This window comes from Esox lucius, chromosome 11 (genome assembly GCF_011004845.1).
Source record: "Esox lucius isolate fEsoLuc1 chromosome 11, fEsoLuc1.pri, whole genome shotgun sequence".
Lineage (NCBI taxonomy): Eukaryota > Metazoa > Chordata > Actinopteri > Esociformes > Esocidae > Esox > Esox lucius.
In genome coordinates this window covers 43,587,653-43,615,645 of record NC_047579.1, presented here as the reverse complement: position 1 = coordinate 43,615,645, position 27,993 = coordinate 43,587,653, and the positions used below count along the sequence as shown (strand labels likewise).

Below are 27,993 nucleotides of genomic sequence, written 5' to 3'. Positions count from 1 at the left end.
CCCAGGGTACAAGGCGACCAGCTGGTCCATCAGTTACTTAAATATGCGGTTGTTATGTCTGCAATCACCCAATGGGCATCTGCATTTAAATTCCTGACCAATCACCCAATGGGCATCTGCATTTAAATTCCTGATACGACCAAGGGCCCTGAAGACGGATTGTCAGCCACCCGCTTGGCTGTCATGCTGCCCAGGTGCTGTTTGCTATTGGCATGGCTGGTCAGGGACTGTTTGCGTCATTTGTCAGTGGCTTTTGTAAAAAGACCCACATTTGTCCACTCTAGCCGGGAACTTCGGACAGACTACAGTGCATCTTAGTTCCGTTGACGTCAAAACGGGTCAATCGTTTTTTTGCACGGAGGTAAAACATTTCGCTTTCATTTGAGCTCGTATCCTTTACTGCCTTCTTCAGTTGAGTGACTCGCCCAAGTTTTTAAATGCTTTATTATGAAACAATACCAGACGGCCACACGTCACATCACTGCTCAACCTTTGACTGGTCAGCAGCTCGCGAATGGCGCAGCATGGTCGTTTTGTGCGTGTGCCAGATTACGAAACAAGTGGAGGATGTCGAGTTCATAATGCGATTTATTATTTTACCGTCTCCGATTATTTATTTTTTTGTGGTGACCCAATCGGGACAGTGCTTGCTATGTTTGATTATTCCAGACTTTTTACCTGCCCAGGGCCATAGTTATTGTCGAGACCTGAGCAGTAAAGGCCATTTGTACAAACGCACCTGATTCTTCCTTTACGTGCAGGCGCACACTTTCCCATGGTTAAATATAGCCTACGTACCACCCTGGTCACTGAAGCATCATCACGAGACGGACACTGTCACCGAGGGGTCCTGTCGATAAATACAATGTAATCTAATAGTCCCTGGGCAAACTAGATTAGGAGCGCAGCACATACTCACTCACACACACTCAGCACTGACAGGTTGTGTAGAGGGGAGATTCGGTTGGCTGTCCTATATCAGATTGTTCTGCTCTAGCACTCAATGACCTGATTCGGGAATATTAAGAGACTTCGTGCCTTATCCACTCCACAGAGCAAGATAACTGAGAAAGTGGAGGCTTGGGAATGAGTGTGTCTCTGTGTGTGTGTGTGTGTGTGTGTGTGTGTGTGTGTGATTTTGTGTTTTTGTGTGTGTGGAGTTTGTACTGTGTGTGTGTTTGTGTGTATTTAGGACAGTGATCTCAGAACATTGCAGTATTGTACACAACTTGGGGTGTTCGACATTTCTCTCCTGCAGCGAATTGGCCCCTATTAGCTAAGCAGCAATGACCCGGTTTGTATCTGCACGCTCTGCTTCCCTACTCTTATCTGTTAGGGTCTCCTTGTAACGCTTCTTCCTCTGTCTCTCGACCATTCTCCCTCAGCCACTCTGTCTTCACATCTCTCTGCCTTCTCGATCATTCTCATCTGTTCTTCTCATGCATCTGAGTTCATTCTGGTCTCTGTCTCACTGCCTTTCTACTACACGGTGATTCGGTGTACAGTACCCTCTGTCATTCTGTGCTGGCATGGTGCTTGTGCGACTGGGACTGCGTTTTTTGCTGACATACGCACGTCGATAATATCGCAGGCAGCCCTGTTCTCTCTAGCTCTTCCGTCTCCTGTTACCTGAAGCACCATGGAGACCAGGCCTGAACTCCTCTCTCGTCTCCACCGCGTCGATCCCCTCCTCCTCAGGGCACAGTGGTTGTCCTCCGCCTGCCACTCTGCAGGGTCTGTTGACGGGAGTCTGAGCACCGCGACAGCACCGCGTCAGGCTTAGCCCAGCTCCACTGGCGGCTCTTGGCTGCTGAATGATCTTTCTCATGGACTATTAAGGACGCTTTGCTTACAGGTAGACCTCGAAGCCCATTAAACGCTCCACGTTAAGTGTATATAACGAGCCTACATGAAAAGGTTTCACACCTGCCCTGCCTAAAGCTGGAAGGTGAGAGCTGGCCATGAGAAGGCGGACTGTAACAAAGCTGAAGCCTTATCAGGCCGTCTCGTGTGAATTAGCCTTGTATCTGTTCTGTAGTGAGACAGGGCAGCCGCAAGGTCAGTCTGTCCTCGTCCAGCCGTGGCTGCTCTCACAGCATTACTGAGCCATATTATAAAAGGCTCATGTACGAAATGAGGGGGAGAAAATCCTCTCCGGCCCCTGAACCTTCTTCTAAGCCTTCAGGTGAGTCACGCATGTCGACGGCGATGCGTTGTCAGGGTGGGTGGATGGTTCAAACCGAGCCGACCCCACGTAGCGCGATCAGCCCACTCACTGGCCCGGCGGTGTGGGAGAGAGGAGAGGAGGCGCGGGGAGGAGAGCAGGAGAGGTGGCCTGCCTGCCTGGCTGGCTGAAGTGTCTTTGTTGCTCCTGCGCTATTGTCTGTGGGGAGGCGCTGATGGGCGGGGCTGAGGCAGCACAACAGCCCCTGACAGAGGGCCGTCCACTGTCGCTCCAACCACGGGACACAGCATCGGCCAATCAGTGACTCTTAGTTCCCTGACCCCTTTTTAAGTCACACTGTGGTGATGCGGACCCCCGGCCTGAAACCCCCGAACATGCACTCACATAATGCGCTCCACAGACACCCCCGCCAACCCATTAACTGAAGTCCATCAGCTTCTGGTGAGTCTGATTTAAGGCCGTACCACATTCTGCTTCCGTGTGCGTGTGCGTGTGCGTGTGCGTGCGCGTGCGTGCGTGCGTGTGTGTGTCACGCTGCCCGCCGGCCCCTCCCACCTCAGCGGTGGTGTCCAGGTGGGTGTGGCCAGCGCGTCTCCAGGTGACAGGGTTGGCTGTGTGTGTCACTACCGTGCCCCTTGGCGCCCCTCCCCTGCCACTGTGTGTTCTGATCTGTAGGTGGCTACAGGCCTGTGGTACTTTATTGGGGTCTGTTCTGTCTTCTTCCTTTCGGTCTCTGGCTCTTTCTCTTTAACAGTGTTGTTTTACATTGCATGTGTTACCTGGGTATTACTGGCTCTGTTCTAATCACAACGCCTTCTCCTTCTCTTCCACCGTGTCCCCTATCCCGCCCCCTCCAAAACCCCAGGCCCTGAGAGAGATATGCAGTGGGCAGCCTCAGACACACACACAACAACTGTGCACAATCTGTTCTGGCCTCTAACTTGAGAGACAAGATTGATTCGTCAGCATGCTGTTTTACCGTATGCCAGCTACATTAGAACAACACCATAGAGAACCAGAACCAGCTACATTAGAACAACACCATAGAGAACCAGAACCAGCTGTAAAACGGTGACACTCCGCCAATGGTCAAGCAACTTGCTTGGGCGGAGCTCAAACGATGCTTATTATTATGAATTATTCATTTCCACAGTGTGTGAAGACCGCTGGGAAATGGCCGATTTTAATACTATGCCAATGTTTGTGTATAGAGCAAGCCTCTGATAAAACTCTTCATGGCATATGGAGCAACTCTCTGTAGAATGTGTCTTTCCCCAGTCCTCCCAGAGATGTGCGACAGACAGGATTTGGACCCATGGTTACGCGGGAACAAGGGCCACTTAAATGGAGTTCCATTATAGTCAAACCTCATCGTTTCTTGGGCTGCATTCAGGTCAAAGGTCGTCAGTCTCCCTCTCACGGTGCTTTGCAACCGCCGACCCCCATCTATGTGACCTCACTCTGTCGGCGCTGACAGCCACACGGTGACTCTGGGTCCAGATGCTGACATCCTTCACGAGGTGGGTCTGACAGGCAGCCACAGTGCACTAGCTTGCCCTAGGGTTCTGTCGTTCACGTTTCTTGCACTCGTCCGAGACCCACAGCTGCCTCTGAGACTGTCCGCCCTGGCCCTGGAACACTGCTCGCACAAACCGGTATAGACCTGGGTGGGTCCAGGTAGGCCGTTGCTGCCGTTCAGGCGCCAGGCGTTTCCCGCCGCTAGCACTGAGCGCACATCGTTTGGGAAAATGAATCCCTGGAGGATAATCACAGACAAAGGTCAAGTTAGGTCGCTCACTCGTTGCCTTTCCCCGACCTGACCCAGTTAATGCTGTTCAGCACCAGCTCCCATCACGGCCAAAAGCAGACAAGCTCAAGATGTTTCTAAGGTCGTTGACAGAGTAATGAATCCACTTATCCAGGCCGAGACTGCTCATTTGCAGGGTCAGAAGGATGACTCCTCAAGACCGGAGCAGAGCCGAGGTCAGGTTACAACTGCTCACTTCGAGACATTCTCGCATTCAAATTATTTAGCAGACATTCTTTATAGAGAGTAGTGAATGCAAGCATTTTCACACTAGCACCACTGGACAATCAAACCCACAACACTTTCCTTGCAAGTGCCCTGCTCAGACTGACCCATGTAGGACACCCTGACACAAGGTGGTACTAGGGGGCTTGTTTACATTACTCCAAGATGTATTGAAGACAACCCAGGACTCTAGATTATTTTGTTCTGTGAACTCGCAAATATTGATATTTTGAGATGCCACATTTCGAGGTAGCGGCGCCACATTTTGAGTGGAGCCACCTCAGAGGATTGCAAGTGTGAATAAACTTGTCAGACCTGTTTGAAGTTTTCATGCAGCGCGGACTCATATGGCTTGATTTTCCCACTATTTATGACAACAATCTTGAGCGGTATGTCTAAAACCTGCTGGTGCAGATTCCAACACAAGGGGAAACTACTGGGCAACCTAAGGTCAGTCTGTTCTCTTGTAGTGTAAACAAGCCCTGAGAGTGCTAGGCCTTTTATTAGGTGTCTTATTTAGTTCAGCTTCAGTCCCACGAGGGACATGCAGCGATGGTTATTTCCATTTAGTCCCAGCTAGCTGAGTGTCTGCAGGGGACAGGGAATGTGCCATGAAGACAGAGCACCAAAATCCAGGAAGCTAGGAAGAGCATGATGAGGAAGAGGAGAGTAGGCCTGCGCCCTGCTGCCCCCTGCTCGGACAAACAGAACAGACTTCACCATACTGCAGGAGAGACCTCACATACTATATATTAGTCCGCCTATCTTGGAAGCATGTGACGTGGCCTTTTAGACCTGACATATGTTTGGTGTACGGGAAAGGCCCTTAGAGCGCTTTCAGACTGGAATTCATACTGAAAATAACCTGGGGGTGTATTTTTGGTTGTTGAAAGAAATAAAATAAAAACACCTTAAAAATTACCAAGAAATTAGACATACTTAAGTCGCTCTTTCTTTCTCTCTCTTGCTAGCCCGCTCGCTTCCTGAAATCAGACATAATTATATTAAATTTGACCAAGCTGGGAGATTTGTAAAATATTTCCTAGCCTTGTTTTCTGTTTAACGCGATTAGCGTGTTTGTTCTGTTAAGTCCTTAATCCCTGTCTAAAACCTCCCGTATAATGCAAGGTGGTTATGAACCCTATTGTAAGGCTCACATACAGCCAGTGTCTACTGCACGCACGCACGCACACACACACACACACACACACACACACACACACACAGCGTCAACATGACAGTGATGTTAGTGTGATGCCCCTGTATATCTCCTCTACCCAGGCACTGTGTCTGTGACAGCACAATGCAGACCCTCTTCCCAACCACCCCTTGTGGATTGATCTTGTTTGGATAACATTTTCTTTTTATTTCCTCTTATATTAACAGTAACACTCTAGTGAATTGACTGCCATGCCTAGTTCGCACAGTTCTGTTTGTAATGGTGTTTTTCAAAAAAAAAAAAAGACAATAAATTGCAGTTGAAAGCGTTAGTGACTGGCCGGTTTCTGACGTTGTGTCACGTGTGACTGTTCTTTTGACAGCCCTGTTTTAAAGCCAGGTTCGTATGGAAATGCCTTCACTCAACTTGCACTGCTGTTGGAACTCACCGCCGTTGCTTTTCATTCGTCCGTCTGTGTGTCTGTCTGTCCCTTCTTTTTAGTGCATTCATTCACCCGTTGTTCCGCACGCAGTCTGCGCCTCCTCTCCGCGCCTCCTCTCCGCCCGTCTCACACCGCGCTCTGTGGCTCATTCCGACCGGCCGATCAGTCTCAGCCGGTTGGACCGGAGCTTTGGCAACCACGGCGCCCTCCGCCTGAATTTTGACAGACGCCGCACCAATTCTGGGCCCGGGTTTCCCCCGGCGATCAGCTTCTATTTGACCACCCCCCTTCGGCACTACTAAATTGCGCAGCCTCCGAGCGGCCTGTGTTTGTGTGTGTGTGGGTAGCTGCCAAACCATTCCCGCTGCAGTGAGAACATCTGCAGTAGGGAGGCGCTCACGGCGGCCGTATCTGCTCTGCAGTGCTGAGAGGAGAAGCTGCAGAGGATGTCCTCCGGCACATTGCTCATTCATGTCCGCTCCAGCTCTCTGTCCAGCAACCAGCATGGACGTTTTCTGGGACGACACCATGTTGGAGGAGATGTAGCCTCCGGTTATTCTAAGTACATGGTGATCTCTCTAGCATCCGGAGCGGTAGGGATTTCTGTGTAATGGGAGGGATCCGCCACCCCCAGCCCCCTTTCCCAGGCTGTGTTCACATGCTCCTTCCTGGAATTGGACGAGAGAAATACACAACCAAACAGCTGGGGAGTGGCGCAGTTTACCTTCTCCCTCTGGTAAGGTTAAAAAGCATAGATAATGTGCTTTTGAATGTGATAGATACTTCACAGTCCTGTCTTTTCTCCCCAGTTCATTCTAAACCAATTAGGTCATGATATATTACTTGACGCTAAGCAAACGAGGGGCTGTTTAGTCGGTTCCACTGATTTGGGTAGAAAAAGCCACAGGGCGCTGATAATACCCTGGAAGAGAGGCTGCTGGGCGGAGATGAAGCGCGTGCTGTGTGTTTGGTGTGACCCTCCACGTGCACTAACCCGCGCTGCCCCATCACACCACCCACGGCTCTGCCTGCTCCACCCTAACCCTGGCCCCCTGCCCCCCCTCTGTCCAGACGACCTGTCCACTTCAAGGCCATTCGACCATCACCTCTCCTCCGTGCTTGAGCCCATCTCAGACTAAACCCGTGGGTCCACTGGTTGACCCGTGGCCCTGTCCTGTATATGCATCCTGGTATACAGTCCTCCACTAACCCCGACGTCTCTGCATGCTGTTTTACTGTTTGGTTTCAGTCCTTCCCACTTGGTTTTTCTGTCTGTGACATTTGATTCTGTGATGATGATAAGTCCTACTTTGGGTTGATTTGAATGTTTGTTGGTAGGTCTAAGCACCCCTGGTGAAGGGTAGTGGACAAGCTTGGAGTAGCTCTAATCACAGCTGAGAGACAGCCCTTGTTTTTTTTCTCATAGATGTCTTTGTTTCTGTTTGTCTGTGCTTGATGATGTACTGTAGTGTGTAGTGGTGCGACGATCCTGCATTTCACTGTTTTATTGCTGACTCATAGCGATGTAACAGTCTCTGTCACACACCCGATGTCCCCCCTCTCCGACACACACTCAACCCCAGGCCTTGTAATGGTAACCCAAGGCCCACTTACTGCTCTCTCTCTCATGCTCTCTCTCTCTCTCTCCCCCCCTCTCCTTTTCTCTCTCCTTTTCTCTCGCAGTATTTCTTTCGCTGCATACGTTTCGTGGTTCTCCCCTCTGTCTTGGTGGTCACAGCAAGCTTCCGTTGACGCGCCACTCCCATCCCTCTGTCTTTTAATTTCTTGGTGTGTCGTAGATGTCACCCTGTAGCGGTTCATATATGGACGATACATATATTACCGTCTCCTCCTTCCCCCGCACTTCCCAGTTACCTGGTGTTCTCCGTTAGAGCGACCAGCGCGGTGCAGGAATGTTCATTCCCAGTCCGTCTGATTGAGAGGCTTCAATCAGCAGCTCTCGTGTGTTTGGCCAGGATCACTTTAATTCTATGATGCAGCTATAGAGTTTACACGACAGCACTTAGCGGAGGGTTGAGCCTTCTCAGTCTCCCTTCCTCCCCCACCTCCCTATGCTGAAAGACACTGATGTGACATGGTGTTGGAGCTGAGGAGGAGGAGGATGGTGATGATGATGGTGATGATTGTAATGGTCATGATGATTTTGATCAATCGTGTGTGTGTGTGTGTGTGTATGTGAGAGACCCGTGGCCACGGGGAAAGCTTTTCTTATTATTGGAATATTTTTGGTCTTTCTCTCTTCTGTTCTGTCTGTCAGGACAACATCGGGCACCGTCTGCTTCAGAAACATGGCTGGAAGCTGGGTCAAGGACTGGGCAAAACCATGCAGGGTAAGAACACACTTGCCAGCTCTCTATTTGTTTCTTCCTCTCTCTCGAACTGTCTCTCTGTGTCTCTCCATACTCTTCTGTGCTAACACAGTCTCAACTCCCCTCAGTACTCCTCTCTGCCTCACTCTCAAGTTTTTATTTTGTTCTTTTTATGTTTTCTTTGTTTTTGGGTGGTTTCCTTTCAATTTCTTTACAACCATGCCCTTTTTTCTGGTCTCTCTCTATCAGTCTCGCTCAGGATCACGAGGATTTAGGGACAGGACCCAGTCTTTCCAGAACCAGGTGTAGGAAGGAAAATATAATGAGCTGGATTACAGGGAGGGTGGTGTTGTTAATGTCAGTACTGTGCCCTTCCCATAATGCATTTAGCCTAGAGCTGATTTGTCTGAAGTTAGATTTGGGGGAAAGTGGGGGTTTCTGTTCTAAGGGGATGGAGAGAGGATGCACATCACACACACATGCAGAAACAAACACACATGCAGAAACTCAGAAACGCGCGCACACGCATACTGAGGTTCATTCAGCCAGTGACAGCTGCTGTTCATTGTCCTCTATTAAGAAATAGTGATGGTGGATGGTTCCTCTGTCAAGTGTAGGTTTAACAGTACAAGGTTAAGACCGACATTTCATGCAGAAGCAGTCTGAAACATATTTTCATGACAGTAGTGCCACTGCTAGATTCTTCTGAGTGAGCATTGAAAGTTTCTGTGGCGGTAAGGAGAAAAGCTATAAAGTGGCTAGAGATTATTCTAAAACATCTTAATTCATAGATTTAACTTTATGCATGACCAACTTTCTATATTGTTACCAGTCATTACAAATATGGAAGCCTCTGGTTAAATAGTGCTGCAAAATTAAGGGAAATTAGAATCCCTCTTGTTTTTACCTAGTATGTTGAACCTTGTGCCAAGAGTTGTAACAACCAAACTCCAGGGGTGTATTCGTTCTGCCAAACAAAACTTTTGTTACAAAATGGTTTTCATGTGGCGAAACATTTTGCGCCCGAAAACATTAACGCCAGAGACCCTCAACGTGAGATTGTCGAGTTCTCATTTGCAAGACTGTTTCCTACAGACCAAACATTTTGCAAACTGTGTTTCGCAGCTAAAATGCATTCTTTGGCATAGTGAATAGACCCCAGATCTACTACCCACATTTTCCACTGATCAACGGTAAAGTCAGTTTTAAACTCTGTTTTTGACCATTGAATTATGCTTCGATATCCTGCTGTAATTTTCACCTCAGCTTCTCAAATGGCTTTGCTTCTTAGATACTAGCCACCTGCCATATGGTTTGATGCGCGTGTTTGCGCACGCGTGTTTGTGGGCGCATGCGTGTGCTCATAAGAGATTGCAGAGTAGCTGAAGTAGTCTCTCTCTACATACCCTAATCATCTATTTTATGCCTTCCCTTTGTACCCTTCCTGGTTTTCTCTGTTAACCGGCACCTCATTTAAATGAATGATTCATGACCTACATTACTGGGGTACACTTTCCTTGTTAATTAACGTCACATATTTTCAGACTGCATGGCATCGATGCATGATGTTGACGGTTGAGTAATGTCAGATGGTGCTTTTAGTTGGCTGGAAAGCTTCATGTCAGGGTTGAGCAGTGAGAGACCACAGTCAGTGGCTCTGCTGTCCCTCCTCCCTCAGACTCCAAATGTCCTTGTCCTGCTCATTAACTCTGCATCCATTAACAGAGAAAGACAATCTTCAGTTTACTCTCACACGCACATACGCGCCCGCGCGCTGGCATGTCATCTGCCTGCGATGCAGTGCTTAGTGTGAGCTGGGGTTGTGTGCAGGCTCTTGGTCAGGAGGAACGACCTTCAGAGTGTCTTGCAGCAGTTTGGTGTGTGGTGTGCTGAGCTGTTTGCCTGGGAAGGCTGCTGATGGTGATGGACTTGGCCCGCCCCCAGCACTGACGGACAGGTGCCGTGCAGGAAGAGGGTGACACGGGCTGGACAGAGCTGTGATTGTCCGGGCAGGCCTTATGCCACTTCATCTCTCTGATTGGTTCAGCTCCACTCAGCAGAATGGTCTCATTGGCTCTGTTTTAGTGGTGCAGAGCCCTGGCTTCTCTTCAAACCTCCTCCCTCTTCCTCTGTCTTTCACTCTCTGCCCATCTCTCTCTGATCACCCCCCCCCCCCCATCTCTGCTTTCTGTGGAGGATGATGGAGTACGGTGTTGTTTTCCTTCAGAGTTGAGTTGTTGTATTGGGCAGGCTGGCTGGTCTATGCAGTGTATTGTGAATTGGTTTAGAGTACTGTAAGCCCAGGAGCCTTAATCTCACCCATCCTAGTCTAACAGCTGTACTCATTTAAAAACATTGAAGAGCTTGGTTGGTAGTTGAATGCTAATTAATCTTTGTAGTGATGGGAAGTAAACTTTCAGTGACTGTTATCATAATAATTCAGTATGTGGTTTTTTTGTTGCTCAGAGTTGTTGTTTAAAGTGTCTTAAAACACACTTCTTAAATGTGATTTCTCAAATTGTGGGCCAAGAATGGGAACGTTTTGTCTGGCCATTTCAAGTGCAGTACCAACTACAAACTGTAAGGACAGTGACAACCCCCACCAACATACCCCAGACCTCTTTTTACCCCCACCAACATACCCCAGACCTCTTTTTACCCCCACCAGCATACCCCAGACCTCTTTTTACCCCCACCAGCATACCCCAGACCTCTTTTTACCCCCACCAGCATACCCCAGACCTCTTTTTACCCCCACCAGCATACCCCAGACCTCTTTTTACCCCCACCAGCATACCCCAGACCTCTTTTTACCCCCACCAGCATACCACAGACCTCTTTTTACCCCCACCAGCATACCCCAGACCTCTATTTACCCCCACCAGCATACCCCAGACCTCTTTTTACCCCCACCAGCATACCCCAGACCTCTTTTTACCCCCAACAGCATACCCCAGACCTCTATTTACCCCCAGCTACATAACCCCAGACCTCTATTTACCCCCAGCTACATAACCCCAGACCTCTATTTACCCACCAGCTACATAACCCCACACCTCTATTTACCCACCAGCTACATAACCCCACACCTCTATTTACCCCCCAGCTACATAACCCCACACCTCTATTTACCCCCCAGCTACATAACCCCACACCTCTATTTACCCCCCAGCTACATAACCCCACACCTCTATTTACCCCCCAGCTACATAACCCCACACCTCTATTTACCCCCCAGCTACAAATCTTTTTTTTTTCAACCCCTCTGTTATTTTTGTCTTTTACCTCATTACCTTTCACACCACCCTATCCCTACAGACCTAGCAGGAAGCATCTGGGCTGCATGACAGCTTGCTAATGAAAGACATTCCGTCTGCTTATTCTCAGACTTCATCTTCCTAACACACACACACACACACACACACACACACACACACGTTGTTTTCAACTAGAATACAGACATTAGATTCCTCTTTCCTCTCCAAAACACACTACAGGGGACTTGTGCTCTTGTTCTAATGCCCTAGAAAGGTAATGATAATGAAGAGATTGTAACAGTGCTTAGTTCACTAGCATCTTGCTAGGTGCCTATTCACATTGAGGGCCTGTTTACGTTATGCTACATTTACCGAGACATATCGAAGAGACTCGAGACGCCACCCTCTGAGGTAGCGGTCTGTTCTGCACTTGATAGACTGTCCAGACTGTCACATTTCTGTGCAAATAGCTCAATTTCCCTGCGGTGGTCCTTGATGGTCACAATACTGTGTGGTTTGTCTCAAATGCCAGGTTTAGATTTAATGGAAATGATTATGCAACCTAAGATAAGCGTCTATCTAGCGTTTCATTCTCTCTCTCTTGTAATGTATACAAGCTCTGGGAGTTTCTTTTATATCAACATGACATCTGAGCTTGTTTCATAAAGTTGGCTACCTAGCTTTTAGTGGAAAGTAGTAAATCATTTATGTCGTGTGTGTGTGGATATGTAGAGAGGTATATTTGAAACCATATATATGGTTTCACATCCATGTAAGCATACTTTCTAAATAATACAAACACATAATAGCCTAAATGTTGGCTAATTTGCTGGGCGGCAACAGTTTGGTTGGACCCTCTGTGCTTTTGATCCTTTGTTTGAGTCCTTTGTGTCGTAATACAGCTCACGCAACTGCAGCTTTGTGGTGTACCCTGCAGTGTCCCCAGGTGATGTCGAGGCCTGCATCACCCGGGCGAACTTGCTATCTGGGTAAGTCTGATGTGGTGTAGCTTCACTACACAGTGCATTCTTTTAGTGTCCAGCGGTGAGCCTTCTCCACACTCCCCAGTTAGCAGTGCATTGCTAAACACAGCGCTCACTCCAGAGGAATGCCACACTGATAAACAGCAGCTTGAAACACGGCACCCGCTGCCAAGTAGAAGCGTCAGAGCTGCCCCGTCTCAAGCTTTTTGGGGAAGTCACATACTCAGCCTGGGCCGTGGACAGAAGAGCCGTTGTGAGGGGGCTGGCTTTTCAGTGGTCATGTGTTGTGTGACGTGAGTTAACGGGGGATTGAGGTGTTGGCTGTTTTAGGCTCCTGGCAGGATAAGGGCGGACTGCAGGGGTCAGGAGATTGGCGGGGGGTAGGACTGATGTCACTGTCACTCTGATTTTCAGCCGGCTCCTCTGTCATTATTTACCAGCCAGACGCCCAGTATGGCCTGAACACTGCCTCCAATGGCAAGACTCTCAAATGGGGCCATTTGTTTGTTTGCATATTTTCCTTGATTATTTGCTGTGGGAAGTACACAAAAAAAGACTAACAATTGACTTCATGATTACCCATTGCTGTAGTGCGGCCTCTTAGTGCAGCAGAGAGTACACTGAGTACAGATTGGTTATGCTTCTAATGGTTTTAAAATGGGAAAATGGTGCAGTGACCCGGGAATTCTGATAATAGGATAAAAACTGCAGAAGAGGATTGTGTCATATGTTTTATTTATTTTTTTACGTGCCTGGTAATTGCCAGTAACCTGCCGATCAGAAGGTTTGCATATTTAATATGATGAGGTCACACGGTTTAAGTGTTTCCCATGGCATGGTATCAGTACAGTGGAGTAGCCCTATCCGGTTGGTTGTTTCTCATGGCATGGTATCAGTACAGTGGAGTAGCCCTATCCGGTTGGTTGTTTCTCATGGCATGGTATCAGTACAGTGGAGTAGCCCTCTCCGGTTGGTTGTTTCTCATGGCATGGTATCAGTACAGTGGAGTAGCCCTCTCCGGTTGGTTGTTTCTCATGGCATGGTATCAGTACAGTGGAGTAGCCCTCTCCGGTTGGTTGTTTCTCATGGCATGGTATCAGTACAGTGGAGTAGCCCTCTCCGGTTGGTTGTTTCTCATGGCATGGTATCAGTACAGTGGAGTAACCCTCTCCGGTTGGTTGTTTCTCATGGCATGGTATCAGTACAGACTGGTTAACAGTCTGCTTTTCTCTGTGGGTCAGGTGAGTCCATTTGGCGGCAGCCTACTTGCAGTTCTAATTGTTGGGGGAATTAATGGCCTGGTGTCTGAAGCCAATAACTGTGGCCAGATGTGGTAATCTATTGGATTTACAGTGTAACCGCTTTATCACGTCATGAGGCTGTGGGATCATACAATTATAATAATACAGGATTATAATCTCCTTCTCTTTTCTCTCCCCCTCCTGTCAGAAGAGAAGCCTTTTTTTTTCTTTATTTGTAGCAATGTGTCCCCTATGCTTTGAGTTTTCACTGTACTGACTCTGTTCTCATTTCTTCTTTTGTTCTTTTTGCCCCTTTTTTTAGGTAAGGTTTGTTGGATTCCCTCTATGTCTGTGTGTGTGCGTGTGTGTCTGTGTGTGTGTAAGGTGTGGGTGTGTGTGTTTCCCACTTTACAATTGACCTCAATGTAACACCCCCTTTTACAATCTAGGCTAATACCGGCCTCTTGGCTTCTTCTTGGCTTCATAAATCACTAAACTCTCTTATTTCACATTGCACAATCTGCCCACATGTACCTACAGTGCTTTGATTCAAAGTACAAAAACCTCAACCAAAATCCCTTTTTTTGAAATCAAGGTAGATCCTAGTAACCAAAGACTTCATCACATCCTGTAGAATCATCCAAGCCTTTTCAGTGTTTCTCCTGAGTGTCCGTGGCTGCCATTGTTGGGGGCGAGGGTTCTGATTGGCTCTGACCACGGCTTAGTCCTTTGAATGGCTTGCAGAGTAGACACTCCCCCCTGCCTGTCTGCCTGCCTATACCTCCACACTTTTTGAAGTGAGCGTGTGTATGAATGCGTGCCAACGTCCTGTGGGACAGAGCTGTGTATGTATGTGTGTGTGTGTGTGTGTGTGTGTGTGTGAGTGTGTCAGTCATTGATGGGGGGGCCTCGGGGCAACTTACAGGGAAAACCTCACGCCAACCTCCTGCACCCAGAATGTCTGTCCCGCCCTCTCATGTCTGCCAACGTCACACAGCCACCATCCCTCTCCCTGTGCCCCTCCTCCCTGCACAGCATGCCTGTCCCTGAGGTGCGTTCCTGCCTGCCTTCTCACAGTCACCCGGGGCTTTTAGCAGCGCTCGACCTAGACCGCACGCTGCGCTCGACGGTCCCTTCACCCACACACACCGTGGAACACATTGAAATTCACCTGCCAAGACTCCATTGGCTGTTATTGTCATGACATCACACTCCCATCGTGTGGGACCCATAGTCCTAAGCACTGCTCAAAGCCCTGTGGCCCCTTCCTAGGTACATCTATGTTGTGGTTCATCACCCAGGGCATGATAGTGGGACAGGGGGGTAAATGGGGGGGGGGGGGGGGGGGGGGTAGTAATCAGGCCGACAAGACCAGCCGTCTGAAGGGCTGCAGGAGAGAATGGTGGCTGTGTGTCAACTGGTGATCTGTTGTCAGGGACCAGCTGATTGGTTGCATGCTTGGATCAAATGAGACACGTTTGTCCCTCCTTGTGTACCAGATGCTCCTGTATATTTTTACACACTACATCTGAAGCATGAACTTTGGGGTATGGAACTCGCTCTGATCTGCTCTTCATTGGACCTGTCCTTACTCCACTGTTTTAACAATTATCCCCTACCCGGAAAAAGTCCAGCTCAACCCCCCCACCCCCCCCCCACTCCAAGTTCTTATTTGATGGGAATGTTACTGACGTCATTTGGGCCAGGTTAGGGTACTGGGAAGGTGGGCGGGTGGGCACTGGTGAGAGGGCATCCCTGTAAGCTCCCTGAGGAGAGGGATTTTATGGCCCCCCCATACTGAACAACCCCTAACCCCAAACCCAACCCCAAACTCCCTTCTCTATGTGCCTCAATCTTCCTGCTTAACCAATTGGTGTTTCTTTTTTACAGCGATTTGATCCTGCCCATGTTGTGCTGATGGTAAACTTAGTGGTAAATGTTATTTTTCCCCCGATTGAATTGTTTTTATTTTTTTGTTCTTTTTTATTTTTTATTTCTCCCATTTTTAAAATGTCATATGTTGTTTTCCCGTCATCAGAGCACCAATGCTACATAGGCTTTCAATTCTCTCTCTGTATTAGTCCTCATTCTGCTGCTTGTATATTGTCATATATACATATACATTACTCTTAGAAACATTCTCATTTTGTTTGTTTTCAGTTTTTTTTACCTTGTGATTCACGCCTTGTGATTAAGATGCACCCTTTTTTGTCCGGTCCCTTTCTTTTCCACTGGAATGGGTAATGCTGAAAGTATCGTCACTGTGTTTTTAAAGATTGTGATAGTTGGGGACATCTGTAATTGTTGCCAAAAAATATATAATTGTTCTAGATTGGGTGCCTGGATTGTGACTCCTTCCTCATGTTCTCAGTGAACAGAGCGGTATTCCAGAAAGATGGCTCAATAAAATTGTTTCCTGAACATGTCCGGCTTCTCTTCACCAGATGAGAGTCCTGCATTTCATTTTCGGCTGGTTTTCGTTTAAGTCTGTAGGCTAAGTGAAGCGCCGATCATTTCATCTGACAAGCCATGTGGTTTATGCGACATTTAAAAAGGTCCTTGTGAAGATGACAGAAAACATTATGGACATCTTGGAGTCAAAAGACAGGCCGGAATATTTTAGTAGTTTAGATTGAGAAATTGTCACTACCTATACCACGATTATGTAGATGTTTTTGTTTTTCCAAAGGAGCAATACCGCTGCGTCGCATCTTGGACCTGGCGTCTATTATCGGACAGGCTGTATTATCGGCAGTTTCTAGCGGGACAGAACTCAAGTAAAACATTTAAATGCCCTGGAAAATAAAATAAAACACACAATTTTCACCTAGCCACCACCAATTTTTGGAGAAATGTATGCAGGTTAAAATGATTTTAGACAAGTTACACATCGTGAAATCCGACCTGTGCGACAATGGGCGGAATATCGAATCAATCAGCTTTGTATTTACTGGAAGACATGCAAGGTAGCTAGAAGTTTCTAATAAATCAGAGAAGACTAATTTGTCATTTTTAACAAAAAAAGGAACTAAAACAAATAAAATAGTAAGGCGGTAGATAATAGTCTTATTTATTTTGGTGAGTCATTAACCAACTAGCTGAAAATAACTGAAATTTAGGAAATGCTGATTAATTACATGCTAGATAACATTTTGTCAATCACACAACTTTGACCTTATCTAATGATTATACTCTTAAAGAAGATTTATTTCAACACTTCTGAGCGGGTTGGGGGTTCAATACAAAGCCTGGCAGAGTAAAAGTGAAGTGGCATGATTTAATAATCAAATACTGTAGACCTACACAGATCTAGTTGATTATTATTAATAATGTTCTTTTAGAGCACTTTTATTGCAACTCGAATATATATATTTTTTTAAGCCTACAATTGAAGTTGTAGTAGTCTAAAGTGTTTCACTGTTGCAGTGGTTGGTTCGTTATGATTTGGAGTGCTTTACATGGGGTTACAAATACAATACATGACGACAAATATTTTCTATTTGTAGTTGTAGCCCCATGTTGGCAGAAAGGAACTGGCAGCAGATACAAACTAAATATAAGAACAACATACAAGTACGTTATTTGTTGAGAAAGATTGCAAGGCAATACACAGTTTGTGTAGTAGTCAGTGTACATCAGACATGTACAGGTTCAGTTAAAAATAATTACAAATAAATGAACGTTTACCAATAAATCTTGAGTGATCTAAAGGATGTATTTGAGGACCAATAATTTGTTTCCATTATAATGCACTGTGCGCAATGCAGGCTTCAGTGACAGGCTATAGTGACGTTTTATTAATTGGACAGGATACGATCAACTTAACCTAATTGTTAGCAGGTTTGGTTCATAGCATTTGTCACTATGCTTTCTGGTCAGGCTGTACTTGAAGCACTCTTCCTGAAGTAAAACAGACAGATTTTGCACAAATTCTGTTTTGACAGATCTTGCTAATTTACTAGTGCAGCTTCCTGGAATACCCCTCTGGTCCGTTGGTGGAAATCTCTACTGCAGTGGCCTGTCAGTCCGTCTATGGGCTGGTCTTCAGCACTCCCTCTTCTGGCGGGACTGCTCTATATTCTTTTTAATAGTTTGTCCTAGTCTAAGAGAGATCTAAAGAAAATTGCCCTCTGCTCAGTTATAATAATAGGCACGTTGATTTCATACGGACTACGACATTAAGGTGATAATAGGGTGTCTGTGTATTTGGTTGTGTAAATCTAGACCAATGGAACAATGCCTTTATATATCCAAGCGACGGTCAGACACTGTAGTGGGGTTTGGAGTCCAGACAGGCTCTTACCATCTCATACACATGCGGCTATAAGACTTCACAATAATGATTATACCATTGGGCTGTGACCATACAAATTATACTTGAAAATCCAGAGAACTGGCTGATATTAGAGGATTTCAATTATTATTTTTGTAATTTTTGTTTGCCCCACGGGCTAGGAACTAATTAGTCTCACATCTGGGTTCTGGCGCTAATTAGCGTGTGCTCATTTCGGTTTCCTTTCTTGAACTCCTGAATTCATTAGGTGAATAAACTCGAGGCTGCTGCTCACTAACGCTAGTGCTAATGATCTGCGCCGGCTCCCCGTTACGATAGAAGAATACGACTGGTCCTTTTGGAACACGTCTTGTTTTATATGATCAGACGGTTCGTGTCGGGCAGAGCCCTACGTTACGGCGTCCCACGAAGAAGATGTTTCAGGATGAGACTACAGTACAGCCTAGCCTCTGCGCTAGTGTGATGTCGAATAGCTAATTGGGTTGTGCTGCGTAGCGATAGCTGTAGCCAGCCATTTGTTTCAGATTGTGGATTTGTTAATTCCTAGCCCTGTCAACTGTAGAGCGGCCTGTCTCAAATAGATTTGTCTTTTGCCCAAGGGTATAAAATGGGTCTAAACAAAAAAAAATCAATTTTGACAATCACGTAAACTAAAGAAAAAAAACTGAAACCAAACGGAAGGGCTGTTTGGAGTCCGATCTACTGTGTACCTGGCTGCCAACCAACAGCCACTGCTGCAGTCCAAATTTTGTTCTGTGCCTTTTTGTTTTGAGAAGCCCTGTCTGTCTGTCTGTCTCTTATCTGTCCAACCTCAACCCCCCTCCCCCCAATACCCTATTTCCTCAGGTAAGTATCTCCCCTGCACTGTCACCATGGCGATTCCTGGCCTGTGACGTCACTCGGCTGTAGTTCAGTGCTTGTGTCCTTTTTTTACTCCCTCTATCTCTTCTCTTCTCTGCTTCGTTTGGCTGATTATGAGTGGATTAAGCAATTACGTGTCAAATCTCCAACGTAGTTTTGATTTTGATCTCTTTCTGTTTCATTCTGTTTTTCGGTTGTTTTTCGGTTTGTTGTTTACTTTAAAGTTAATTTCCTTCTGATCTAGCTCTTTTCACAGCTTACATAACGCGGCTTAAGTCAGACTGAGGGAAAGGTGGGGTCAGACTGTCCAGTCGGGATGCGGGTTAGGCGGAGCAGAGGCTGGGTCTCCTAGAGAACAGCCCTGGGGCTTGTGGAGGGTAGTCCAGTGGAGGGGGGGGGGGGTGCTGCGGCTGCAGCTGCTTGTCAGATGAAATGCAGAGGCCAGTCTTTAACTGCACTGCCTCTGCCGGTGTTGCAGCAGCGCAGTGTTCCGCTCAGTAATCTGCCGCAGCAGCCAGCCCCTCAGGCCGCCGTTTAAACAGACCGCAGTGCTGAAGGAGGGAGGGGAGAGGTTGGCTAGAGATGCAGAGATGCCCGTGCCCCCCCCACCCACCCCCTGCTCAGCTCTGTGGGTTACCTCTGAAATATAGGACCGGTTCAGGAGCAATTTGGATCTCTTTCTGGGGGAGGAGCAGTGAAAAGAGAACCCAGGTTAAGACAAGTGGCCCGGGGACTTAAGCTGTGCCTGGTGGCTGTGGTAAGCTGTGAGAATGGCTGGCGTTTGGTTCACTGTAGCTTTTCTGGTCTCTTTGCACTTCCGAGGCAATATTCTCTAACCCCAGCACCCTGTGCTCTAAAAGCAGGCTGTCCCAGAGCTGCCCCCACCCCCCCTCACCGCGTCCTGGTGTCAGAGCCTCATATTTCCATCTGTCTGTCTCTCTCTCCCCCCCCCCCGCCCCCCCCAGGACGCACTGACCCTGTGCCCATCATCCTCAAATATGATGTCATGGGGATGGGACGCATGGAGATGGAGGTAAGATACTGCTAATGATATTAACATGTCTGTCTTACCAAGTACACTCTGCTGACACCGGCCAGGGGATTTCTTAAGGCCGATCACTCTCTTTTGGTTGGTTTGTTCATACGAGAGTTTGTCTATTTACATGTGCCCTCTCTGCCGCGGTAGTTGGATGTTGCCGAGGATGCTACAGAGAAGCGGAAAGTGCTGGAGGTGGAGAAGGAAGTCACAGAGGAATTACAGCAGAAATACAAGGTGAAGCTCTCTTCTTACTGGCTCGGCTGAACCCTCCATACACCGATCTCTTCTGATGTGCATGCGCCCTCTTTAAACAGGCTCCAGCGTTTGTTCACTGGCTTCAAGGTCACACTGTTTCCTGCATTTACATAATCTTCCCTTCCCGGTTTTTGTTGTTTTGCTGTGCCAGTTACTCAGCCATGTCTAGTTAAGATTCTGCTGCTCTCCTCTGGGTGGCGATGCTCTCTGGTTTCACCTCCCCGGCTCTGTATTAACGCGCTCCTTCACCTTCTGTCTTGCGGAGAAAAGTGGAAGACTTGATGTGAGAAGTTGGAGTCATGTTGTTTGAGCTGGTGTGAAGATTAGCATGTATGATAATTAGACTATGGGGACAGAGAGAGAGAGATGTCTTTACAGTTAAGACGGACACTCAAACTACCGCAAGGCTCAAAATGTCATGATGATTTCAGGTTGTTGACAGGCATTTTTAAATGACGACCTGCCAGCACCATCCTTTTATGCCTCAAGTTGCCTGCTTTTGCGATGGATTTCTTTTAACTGTCAAACAGGAGTGATTATCAACCATTGAGTTTTCCTGTTGGTTTACAAGTTACTCAACCAGTAACCAAGAGCTACGATCGGTGGATAAAAAAAGCATGATTGTTCTGGGTCTGATATCATTTCATCCATGAACAGTGTCACTGACACCTCCTCCCTCTGCCTCCCCCAGGATCAGGTGGAGAAGGAGAAGGCCATTGCCAAAGCCCTGGAGGACCTGAGGGCCAACTTCTACTGTGAGCTGTGTGACAAGCAGTATCAAAAGCACCAGGAGTTTGACAACCACATCAATTCCTATGACCACGCTCATAAGCAGGTGAGGAGGACTTCTGCCTGCCTACACGTCTCGTGTCTGGGTGTGTCCGCTTGTAGAAACAGAACGTTGAATACCAGAAATCAGGGTAAGGAGGTGTCTCAGGCGAGAGGGCTTTGTTAATAATGTTGGCGCACCATCGCCCGCCTTTGCGTGAACTGTTCTCACTCTCCACGCTGCCTTTTTCTCCCTCCCTGACCCAATCTGTCCTCCTCTCCCTCCACCCTGCCCTCTGTTCGCTGCAGAGGCTCAAGGAGCTGAAGCAGAGGGAGTTTGCCAGGAACGTGTCATCGCGCTCCCGGAAGGGCGGAAAGAAGCAGGAGAAGATGCTCCGCAGGCTGCATGAGTTGGCTGAGCAGAGGAAGCAGCAGGACCGGTAGGCTATGTACTGAACCCTCCACTGCCACCTGCTGGCGGGAGTAAGGGCTGCAACCAAGACCTCATTTGATAAGGGTCCGGCAGATTGCCATCTGTGCAGCGCATGATAAAAGCAGATGTCCGTTTTGTGTTCCACATTACATGTTAAAAGTGTCATTGCTGGTTAGAAATTCCAAAAGTGACATTCTGAGGTCCAAACTCTCTGAATGTCCTGTTGTTGTTCCAGTACCCCAGGAAGTGGCCCCATGTTCAAACCCACCACTGTGGCCGTAGACGGGGAGAAGGGTGAGGACGGGAGCGCTGTAACCGCGGACTACATTCCCCCGGCAGACTGTGTAATGGAGGGCTTGTTAGGGGAGGAGAAGAGCGGTGGGGGGCAGGCCTCCCCCAAACCAGCACCCACCATCAGCTTCTGCCTGGGGAAGAGCAGCTCGTCCCCTAACCCGGCTGTGGCCTCCAAGGTCAGCGTGTCCTTCTCCTTCGCCAAGAAAGCCCCGGTGAAGCTGGAGACAGCCGCCGCAGTGTTCGCTGATCTCCATCAGGATGACATTGTGGAGGAGGAGGGACAGGAGGAAGGAGGGGAGAAGGCTGCAGCACAGGAGGAGATGTCAGGCTGCAGCTCCGACAGCCCCAAGGGAGGTGGAGGGGGGAGTGTAGCTGCCGGGCCGGAGGAGGAGAAGCCACAACAGCATCAGCAGCCACAGCAGCAAGACCAGCCAGAGCAGCAGAAGGAGGACGATGGAGCCTCGCTGGCCTCTACTCTCAACAAGCTGAAGATGATGATGAGGAAGGAGGAGGGCTGGGCTGGCCAGGAGCCTGAGTACTACCACTACATCCCGCCAGCGCACTGTCGCGTCAAACCGCACTTCCAGTTCCTGCTCTTCATGAAGGCCACGGAGCAGTGCGAGATCAGGGAGCAAGAAGAAGAAGAGGAGGAGGAGGAGGTGGAAGAAGAAGAAGAAGAGGAGGAGGAGGAAGAAGAGAAGACCGAAAGTAAGGTGAATATGGTTTCAGAGGAGATAACGCCAAAAGCTACTAACTGTAAAACAGAGAAAAATCCTGAGATGACTCCTGCAGTCCCCGTCACCGAAGCCACTCCCTCATCACCTAAAGTGAAAACTGAAGTGCCCTCCATCATTTCAACAGAGACCGCTCCTTTAACAGCCCCGGCAGCAGTACTAGAACACAAGCAGGAGGGCCCAGTCCCAGAGACTAACTCCGGTCCAAAAATCCCGTCCTGCCCCTTTTTCCCGGTTCTGAGCAAAGACGAAAGCACCACCCTGCAGTGGCCCTCTGAGCTGCTGGAGTTCACCAAGGTTCAGCCACCCCTCTCCTACAGCTGCAACCCTCTTTACTTCGACTTCAAGCTGTCGCGCAACAAAGGGGCCCGTGCTGGACGACAAGCAAAGTCCTCCAGGCCGACCGCTGAGGGAACCGATACAGGGGCCAATCCGGAGGCAGCCGAGGCAGTCACTGAGGGGATTGCTGTGGCTGACCAGGCCACCACTGTCCCTGGGCCCAGCACTGACAGCACTGAGAAGGACCAGCCCTCCCTGAAAGTACAGGGTGCCCAAGGGGAGACGGAAGAACCAAAGCTGCAGGGTAGCAACAGCGGAGCCAAAAAGAAAAAGAAGAAGAAGAAGAAGAAGAAGCACAAGAAGTCTGGCAAAAGCTCCAAACGCAAAGACAAGGACAAGGGCGTCGTAGTGGACGGGCAGGCGGAAACCGAGATCCCTGCAGAGAGAACCAAAAAGAAGAAAAAACATAAACGAAAGAAGAGCAAAAACAAAGGGGAAGATGAGGAAGCTGGTTGTGGTGATAAGGAAAAACCAAAAGAGGAGAAATCAGGAGCTGCAACTAGTGCTTCGGTGGCACCAGCAGGAACAGAACCTGGGAAGCGGAAACGTCCAGCCAAGGAAGATCCTCCGACGTCTGGGACGGAGGAAGGTGGGACGGGCAAAGGCTCCGACAAGTCCAAGCCCTCTGATGAGCACAACGGGACCAAACGCCTGAAGACTGATCCCAGTGCACCGCCCAGCGCCTCCTGCTCCTCCTCTGCCCAGAAGAGCCCTGGCCCGGGCCGCCCGCCTAGCAGTGAGAGCGAGGAGGAGGGAGGAGGCGGCTCCACTTCACGTTCCCGCCGCCGCAGGTCTACCCCGCGGGAGGGCCGCCGGCACCAGAGTGAGGACTCCGGCCGCTCCCGAAGTCACTCGTCGCATCGGGGAGACAGGCGGGGGAGCAGCCGGCGGCATCACCGTGGCCAGGCCTCCCGGAGCCAATCCTACTCCAGCAGCTCAGAGCGCTCCTCCAGTGCCTACAGCCGGCGCAGCCGCAGCTACTCGGACAGCTACAGCGACGACAGCGACGGGGGGCGCGACCGGAGGCACTCCAAGCGCTCCTCCGACTCGGAGTATGACAGGCGGGGCAGTGGTGGGCGGCGGGGCTCCCGGAGACGCCACTACTCCTCCTCGTCCTCGGAGGACTCGCGTTCGCGCTCCCGCAGCCACAGCCGCAGGAGGAGGCGTCGACGGCGCCACCGCAGCAGCAGCTCCCGAAGCTCCAGCAGCAGGAGCCGGAGCAGCAGTGCCAGGTCGTGGAGGCGCAGTTACAGCCGGAGCTCGGCCAGCCGCTCCTCCAGCTCCACCAAGGGCTCCCCTCACCGGAGCCGGGCGGGCCACAGGGGCCGGGCGGACAGTGCCACTCGCCGCCGGGACTTCAACCGCTCCCGTATCTACCGCTCGCAGTCACCCCGCTCCGCCTCGTCGCGGTCCCTCAACCGCAACTCGTCTAGCTCCCAGAGCCAGAGGGCAGGGGGGTCTCGGGGAGAAGGAGGAGGAGGAGACCAGAGGAACTCCTCTTCACACTTCACCGCCCGCCAGCTTCTGGATAAGATCCATTCCAAGAAGGGATCAGATGTCTCAGCCACAGGGCCCAAGGCTGGCACCAAGATCAAGGATCCACCATCGGGCTACTTTGGGCCCAAACTACCCCCCACTCTCGGCAACAAATCCATGCTTCCACTATTCGGTAAGCTCCAGGCAGGGAAGAAATACCCGGCGATCCCACTGACCCGGCCTGAAGATGGAGAGAAGTCATCAGCCGGGAAAGGCTCTGATGCTGGGGGAGAGGTTATCCTGGTGGAGCCAATTAGAGAGTTCCCCCCTCCGCCTCCCCCTCCACCTGTCCAGAAGAAGGTGGAGGAGACTGTGGTGATGGTCCAAGAGGAGGACCCCCAGGTACTTCATGAGGCGCGGCCCATGTTCAGTCAGGAGCCCGCCATGCTGATGGCGCCGTACCAGGGCGAGCAGGGACAGGACCCCTCCATGATGGAGCCCCTCATTCCCGACATGCAACAGCAGCAGCCCCCCATGCACGCCTACCCCAACTACCCCCCGCCCAGCCTGGAGGAGGAGGACATGGGCATGGAGGCGGAGGACGACGGCCTGGCCCCGCTGGAGAGTCAGCCCATCACCTTCACCCCAGAGGAGATGGAGAAGTACGGCAAGCTTCAGCAGGCCGCCCAGCAGCACATCCAGCAACAGCTCCTGGCCAAGCAGGTCAAGACCTTCCCCTCCGCCGCCGCCGCGCAGGCTGCGGCTAACATGGCGGCGGCGGCCGCCGCGAGCCAGCTCCAGCCGGCGCCCCCCCCGCCCCAGCAGCAGATGATCCAGATCCACCAGCACCAGCCTGCTGTGACGGCCGCCTCGGCCACCTCCATCACCACGGTACAGCACCTCATACAGCAGCACCACGCCGCCCAGGCTGCCGCCATGGGCATCCACCCCCACCACCCCCACCCACAATTAGCGCAGGTCCACCACATCCCCCAGCACCACCTCACCCCCATCTCCCTGTCCCACCTGGGCCACTCCCTTGGCCACTCCCTGGGCCACCAGCTGGGGGTGGGACACGCCGGACTCATCCCCACCCATCACACGGCCTTCCTCTCGGGCCAGCCCATACACATCATCCCAGCCTCGGCACTTCACCACCACACCCCCTTAGCCCTCCACCACATACCACACTCGTCTCTCTACCCAACGCTGTTCGCCCCCCGCCACACCAACGCGGCCGCGGCGGCCGCGCTGCAGCTCCACCCCTTCCTGCACCCCATCTTCTCAGGGCAGGACCTTCAGCACCCCCCCAACCACGGCTCCTGAGGAGGCGACTCGATCCAGAGGCAGGTGTCCACATCCAGAGGCTTAGCCAGAGCAGGCCTGGTTAAACATCTGAGTAAGGGTGGGGGGGGTGGAGTGACGCCGCGGAGGGCGATGATGGGAACGTCATCGGACTGGCCACCATTAGATCGCCGGCCAGACAGAGGTGCTACCTGGCTCTTTGTATGTACCCCTCCTTGTGCTCGCTGCTGAGTGACATTCACCCTGAGGATTCTGGACAGGGTGGGAGGGGGTTAAGTGACCTCCGACATAAGACGGCATTTTTTTTTTTTTTTATGGGTACCCAGGTTAAAAGGTAGAAGAAAAAGAACAGAAACCACTGGAGTATTTTTTTTGTGTCCCACAGTTTATAGCTTTGATTGTTTCCTACAGCCAAAGAGTGGCAACGGCTGAAGCCATAAGCTGGACGGTGGTGTTGTGGGAAAGATGACAGGGGGGGGGGGGGGGGGGGGGGGGTAGGTAAAGTGTCACCCTAGACTGGTAGCAGCCTTGACTTTGTAATGTAACCTGGTGGCTTTGGTCTGCTGCCGCAATTCTGTTGTCTTTAATATCCTGTTATGTTCTCACACGACTACTTGCTCTCTTCATGACCATTAATAATCAAACTGTGTACTACATTATAATGTAGATAGATCACTAAGTAATGTGAAGTGTCCCTCTATCATTGGCATAAGAGGGGTGTTTTTTTATTATTATTATTAATGTTGCCCATAAGGATGCCAAGCTGTCACCAGTGGGGGGGGGGACAGAAAGGAGAGGTTTTATTGGAGGTACTGGGGAGGTGGGGCAGGACACACCTCTTAGTGCTGTAGGGTCAAAGGTCATGTTCCCAGTGTTAAGGGGTTGTACATTGAAATGACTTGCACTGAAATATGTACATCAAGATGCTGCTTTTGCATCATGTAACAAATGTATGATTGTAGTATACTGCAATAATAGTCTTTTTGTTTTTAAATTATTTTCCAAATTGCTCCTCAGAAGGAGATATGTTTTTTCCTCGTGTAATTTTTGCTCATTGTAAATAAAATGGCTGTAGTTGAACCCAATAACGTTCTAGAGGTCTGTAGGTACCGTTTAAAAATAAAGGTAAAGAATGGTAATGGAAACTGAAAGAACCAAGATGGACAAGCATGTGAATTTCATCAGATTTCTGAACTCGTATCCTGTTGGGGAAGGCTTGAAGAGTGTATGGGGAAACGAAGTGTGTAAGTGGCAGCAGTGGTTTTTTTTAAATCTTATGATGAGTCAGCAAATAAAGACATGAGTTTGTATGCGTATGTTTTTACTACTGACAATGCTATGATCTGTTTCTAGTTGTAAATAATAGGCAGCTTAATGGGTGGCAGGTAGCTCAGCCGCAGTGGTTTTCAAATCTTTCCTGGGGACACCCAGCCATAACATATGGTAGATATATTCCAAACCTAACACACTTTAATAAACTTGTTTACTAATTTTTAAAACTTTCACAAGTTGATTGAGGCAAGTTAATTTAAGGCTCCATGATGTCCAGAGGTTTCTGGAAGCAGTTTGAGAACGAATGGCCATGGGGGTTTGCGCATCTGACCCAATCCACTAGCTGGTGTGGTGAAAACATCCATTCTATCCTTGTACAAAACATGTTGCTGTCAATTGGCATATGTTCTTAGTAAAAGTACATGATAAACTGAGGGTAGAACTTTTAAACAAATCCAATGCTGCCTTTACTAGATGGGGAGGACCATATAAGTTCATATTTCACATTACAAGCTTAATGATTAGCTTAAAAGTTTGCATGCAAGATGGACTAGAGCCCTCGAACTCTGGAACCTCTAAGCCAGTTTGACGTTTTTTTTCATTGCAACCCTCTGAACAGGGACCTGGGATACCAGGGGAGTGCAGTTAATGAGGTAGACCTGAAAACCAACAGGCTCTAGCCCTCGTAGGGTAACAGCTGAATATCCCTGGACTGGTACAAGTAGTGATGGCCATTTGAGGCTTCGTTACCATTCTTCTAGCAGCAGAATATTATGCTAGCAGTGCTAGCTCAAATTTTCTTTTTCAAAATAAAAGTCATTGAAATATAAGGTAACATAGTTAATCTAGTCTGTACATTTTATGTTTTATGTCCGTTCCAATGTTATTCTTTTCTTTTTCACAGACTAACTATATTGCCTTATACATTTCAATTATGGCTTTTATTGTAATAAAGAAAATCTGAGTGCTGCCAGCATAATATCCTCCTGCTAAAATAACGCTAATGAAGCCTCGAATGGCCATCACTAGCTGCAAGTTCTAAGATTAATTAAATGCTAAGCTTACACTAGATGGTGCCAGAGTTCAGTTGAATGGATGTAGCCTCAGCTGTTTGTTTTGATACACTTAACTAGGTACATAACTTTTGTCTTAATTACATGTCATGCAACACCTGCTTTATTTCCTTGCAAATTGCTTTTCCCAGGATTGTTTTTGTTGTATATGTACTAGAATGGGAATTATGTTAGGGGCTCTTCCAAAAATACAATTACTACATTACATGAATGATCATGTA

At 49.0% G+C, this 27,993-nt stretch overlaps 1 protein-coding gene across 6 annotated transcripts in view; it reads left to right on the top strand.

Annotated features, from left to right (window-relative positions):
* gpatch8 (G patch domain containing 8) overlaps nt 1–25,913 on the top strand; it is a 44,287-nt gene extending 18,374 nt beyond the window's left edge. Inside the window, exons 2-9 of one of the 6 annotated variants that reach the window (XM_029123302.2) lie at nt 1,259–1,294; nt 5,759–8,169; nt 8,398–12,394; nt 19,750–19,817; nt 19,971–20,057; nt 20,770–20,913; nt 21,156–21,286; nt 21,515–25,913. In XM_029123302.2, coding sequence (XP_028979135.2) covers nt 12,220–12,394; nt 19,750–19,817; nt 19,971–20,057; nt 20,770–20,913; nt 21,156–21,286; nt 21,515–25,448 — 4,539 coding nt within the window. In that variant the 5' untranslated portion in view covers nt 1,259–1,294; nt 5,759–8,169; nt 8,398–12,219 and the 3' untranslated portion in view covers nt 25,449–25,913. Of the gene's footprint in view, nt 1–1,160; nt 8,170–8,397; nt 12,395–14,978; nt 15,562–19,749; nt 19,818–19,970; nt 20,058–20,769; nt 20,914–21,155; nt 21,287–21,514 lie in introns of those variants that run through there. The other 5 variants (XM_029123301.2, XM_020050949.3, XM_029123303.2 and 2 more) reach the window with 5 other exon arrangements.
* The last annotated feature ends 2,080 nt before the right edge of the window (nt 25,914–27,993 follow it).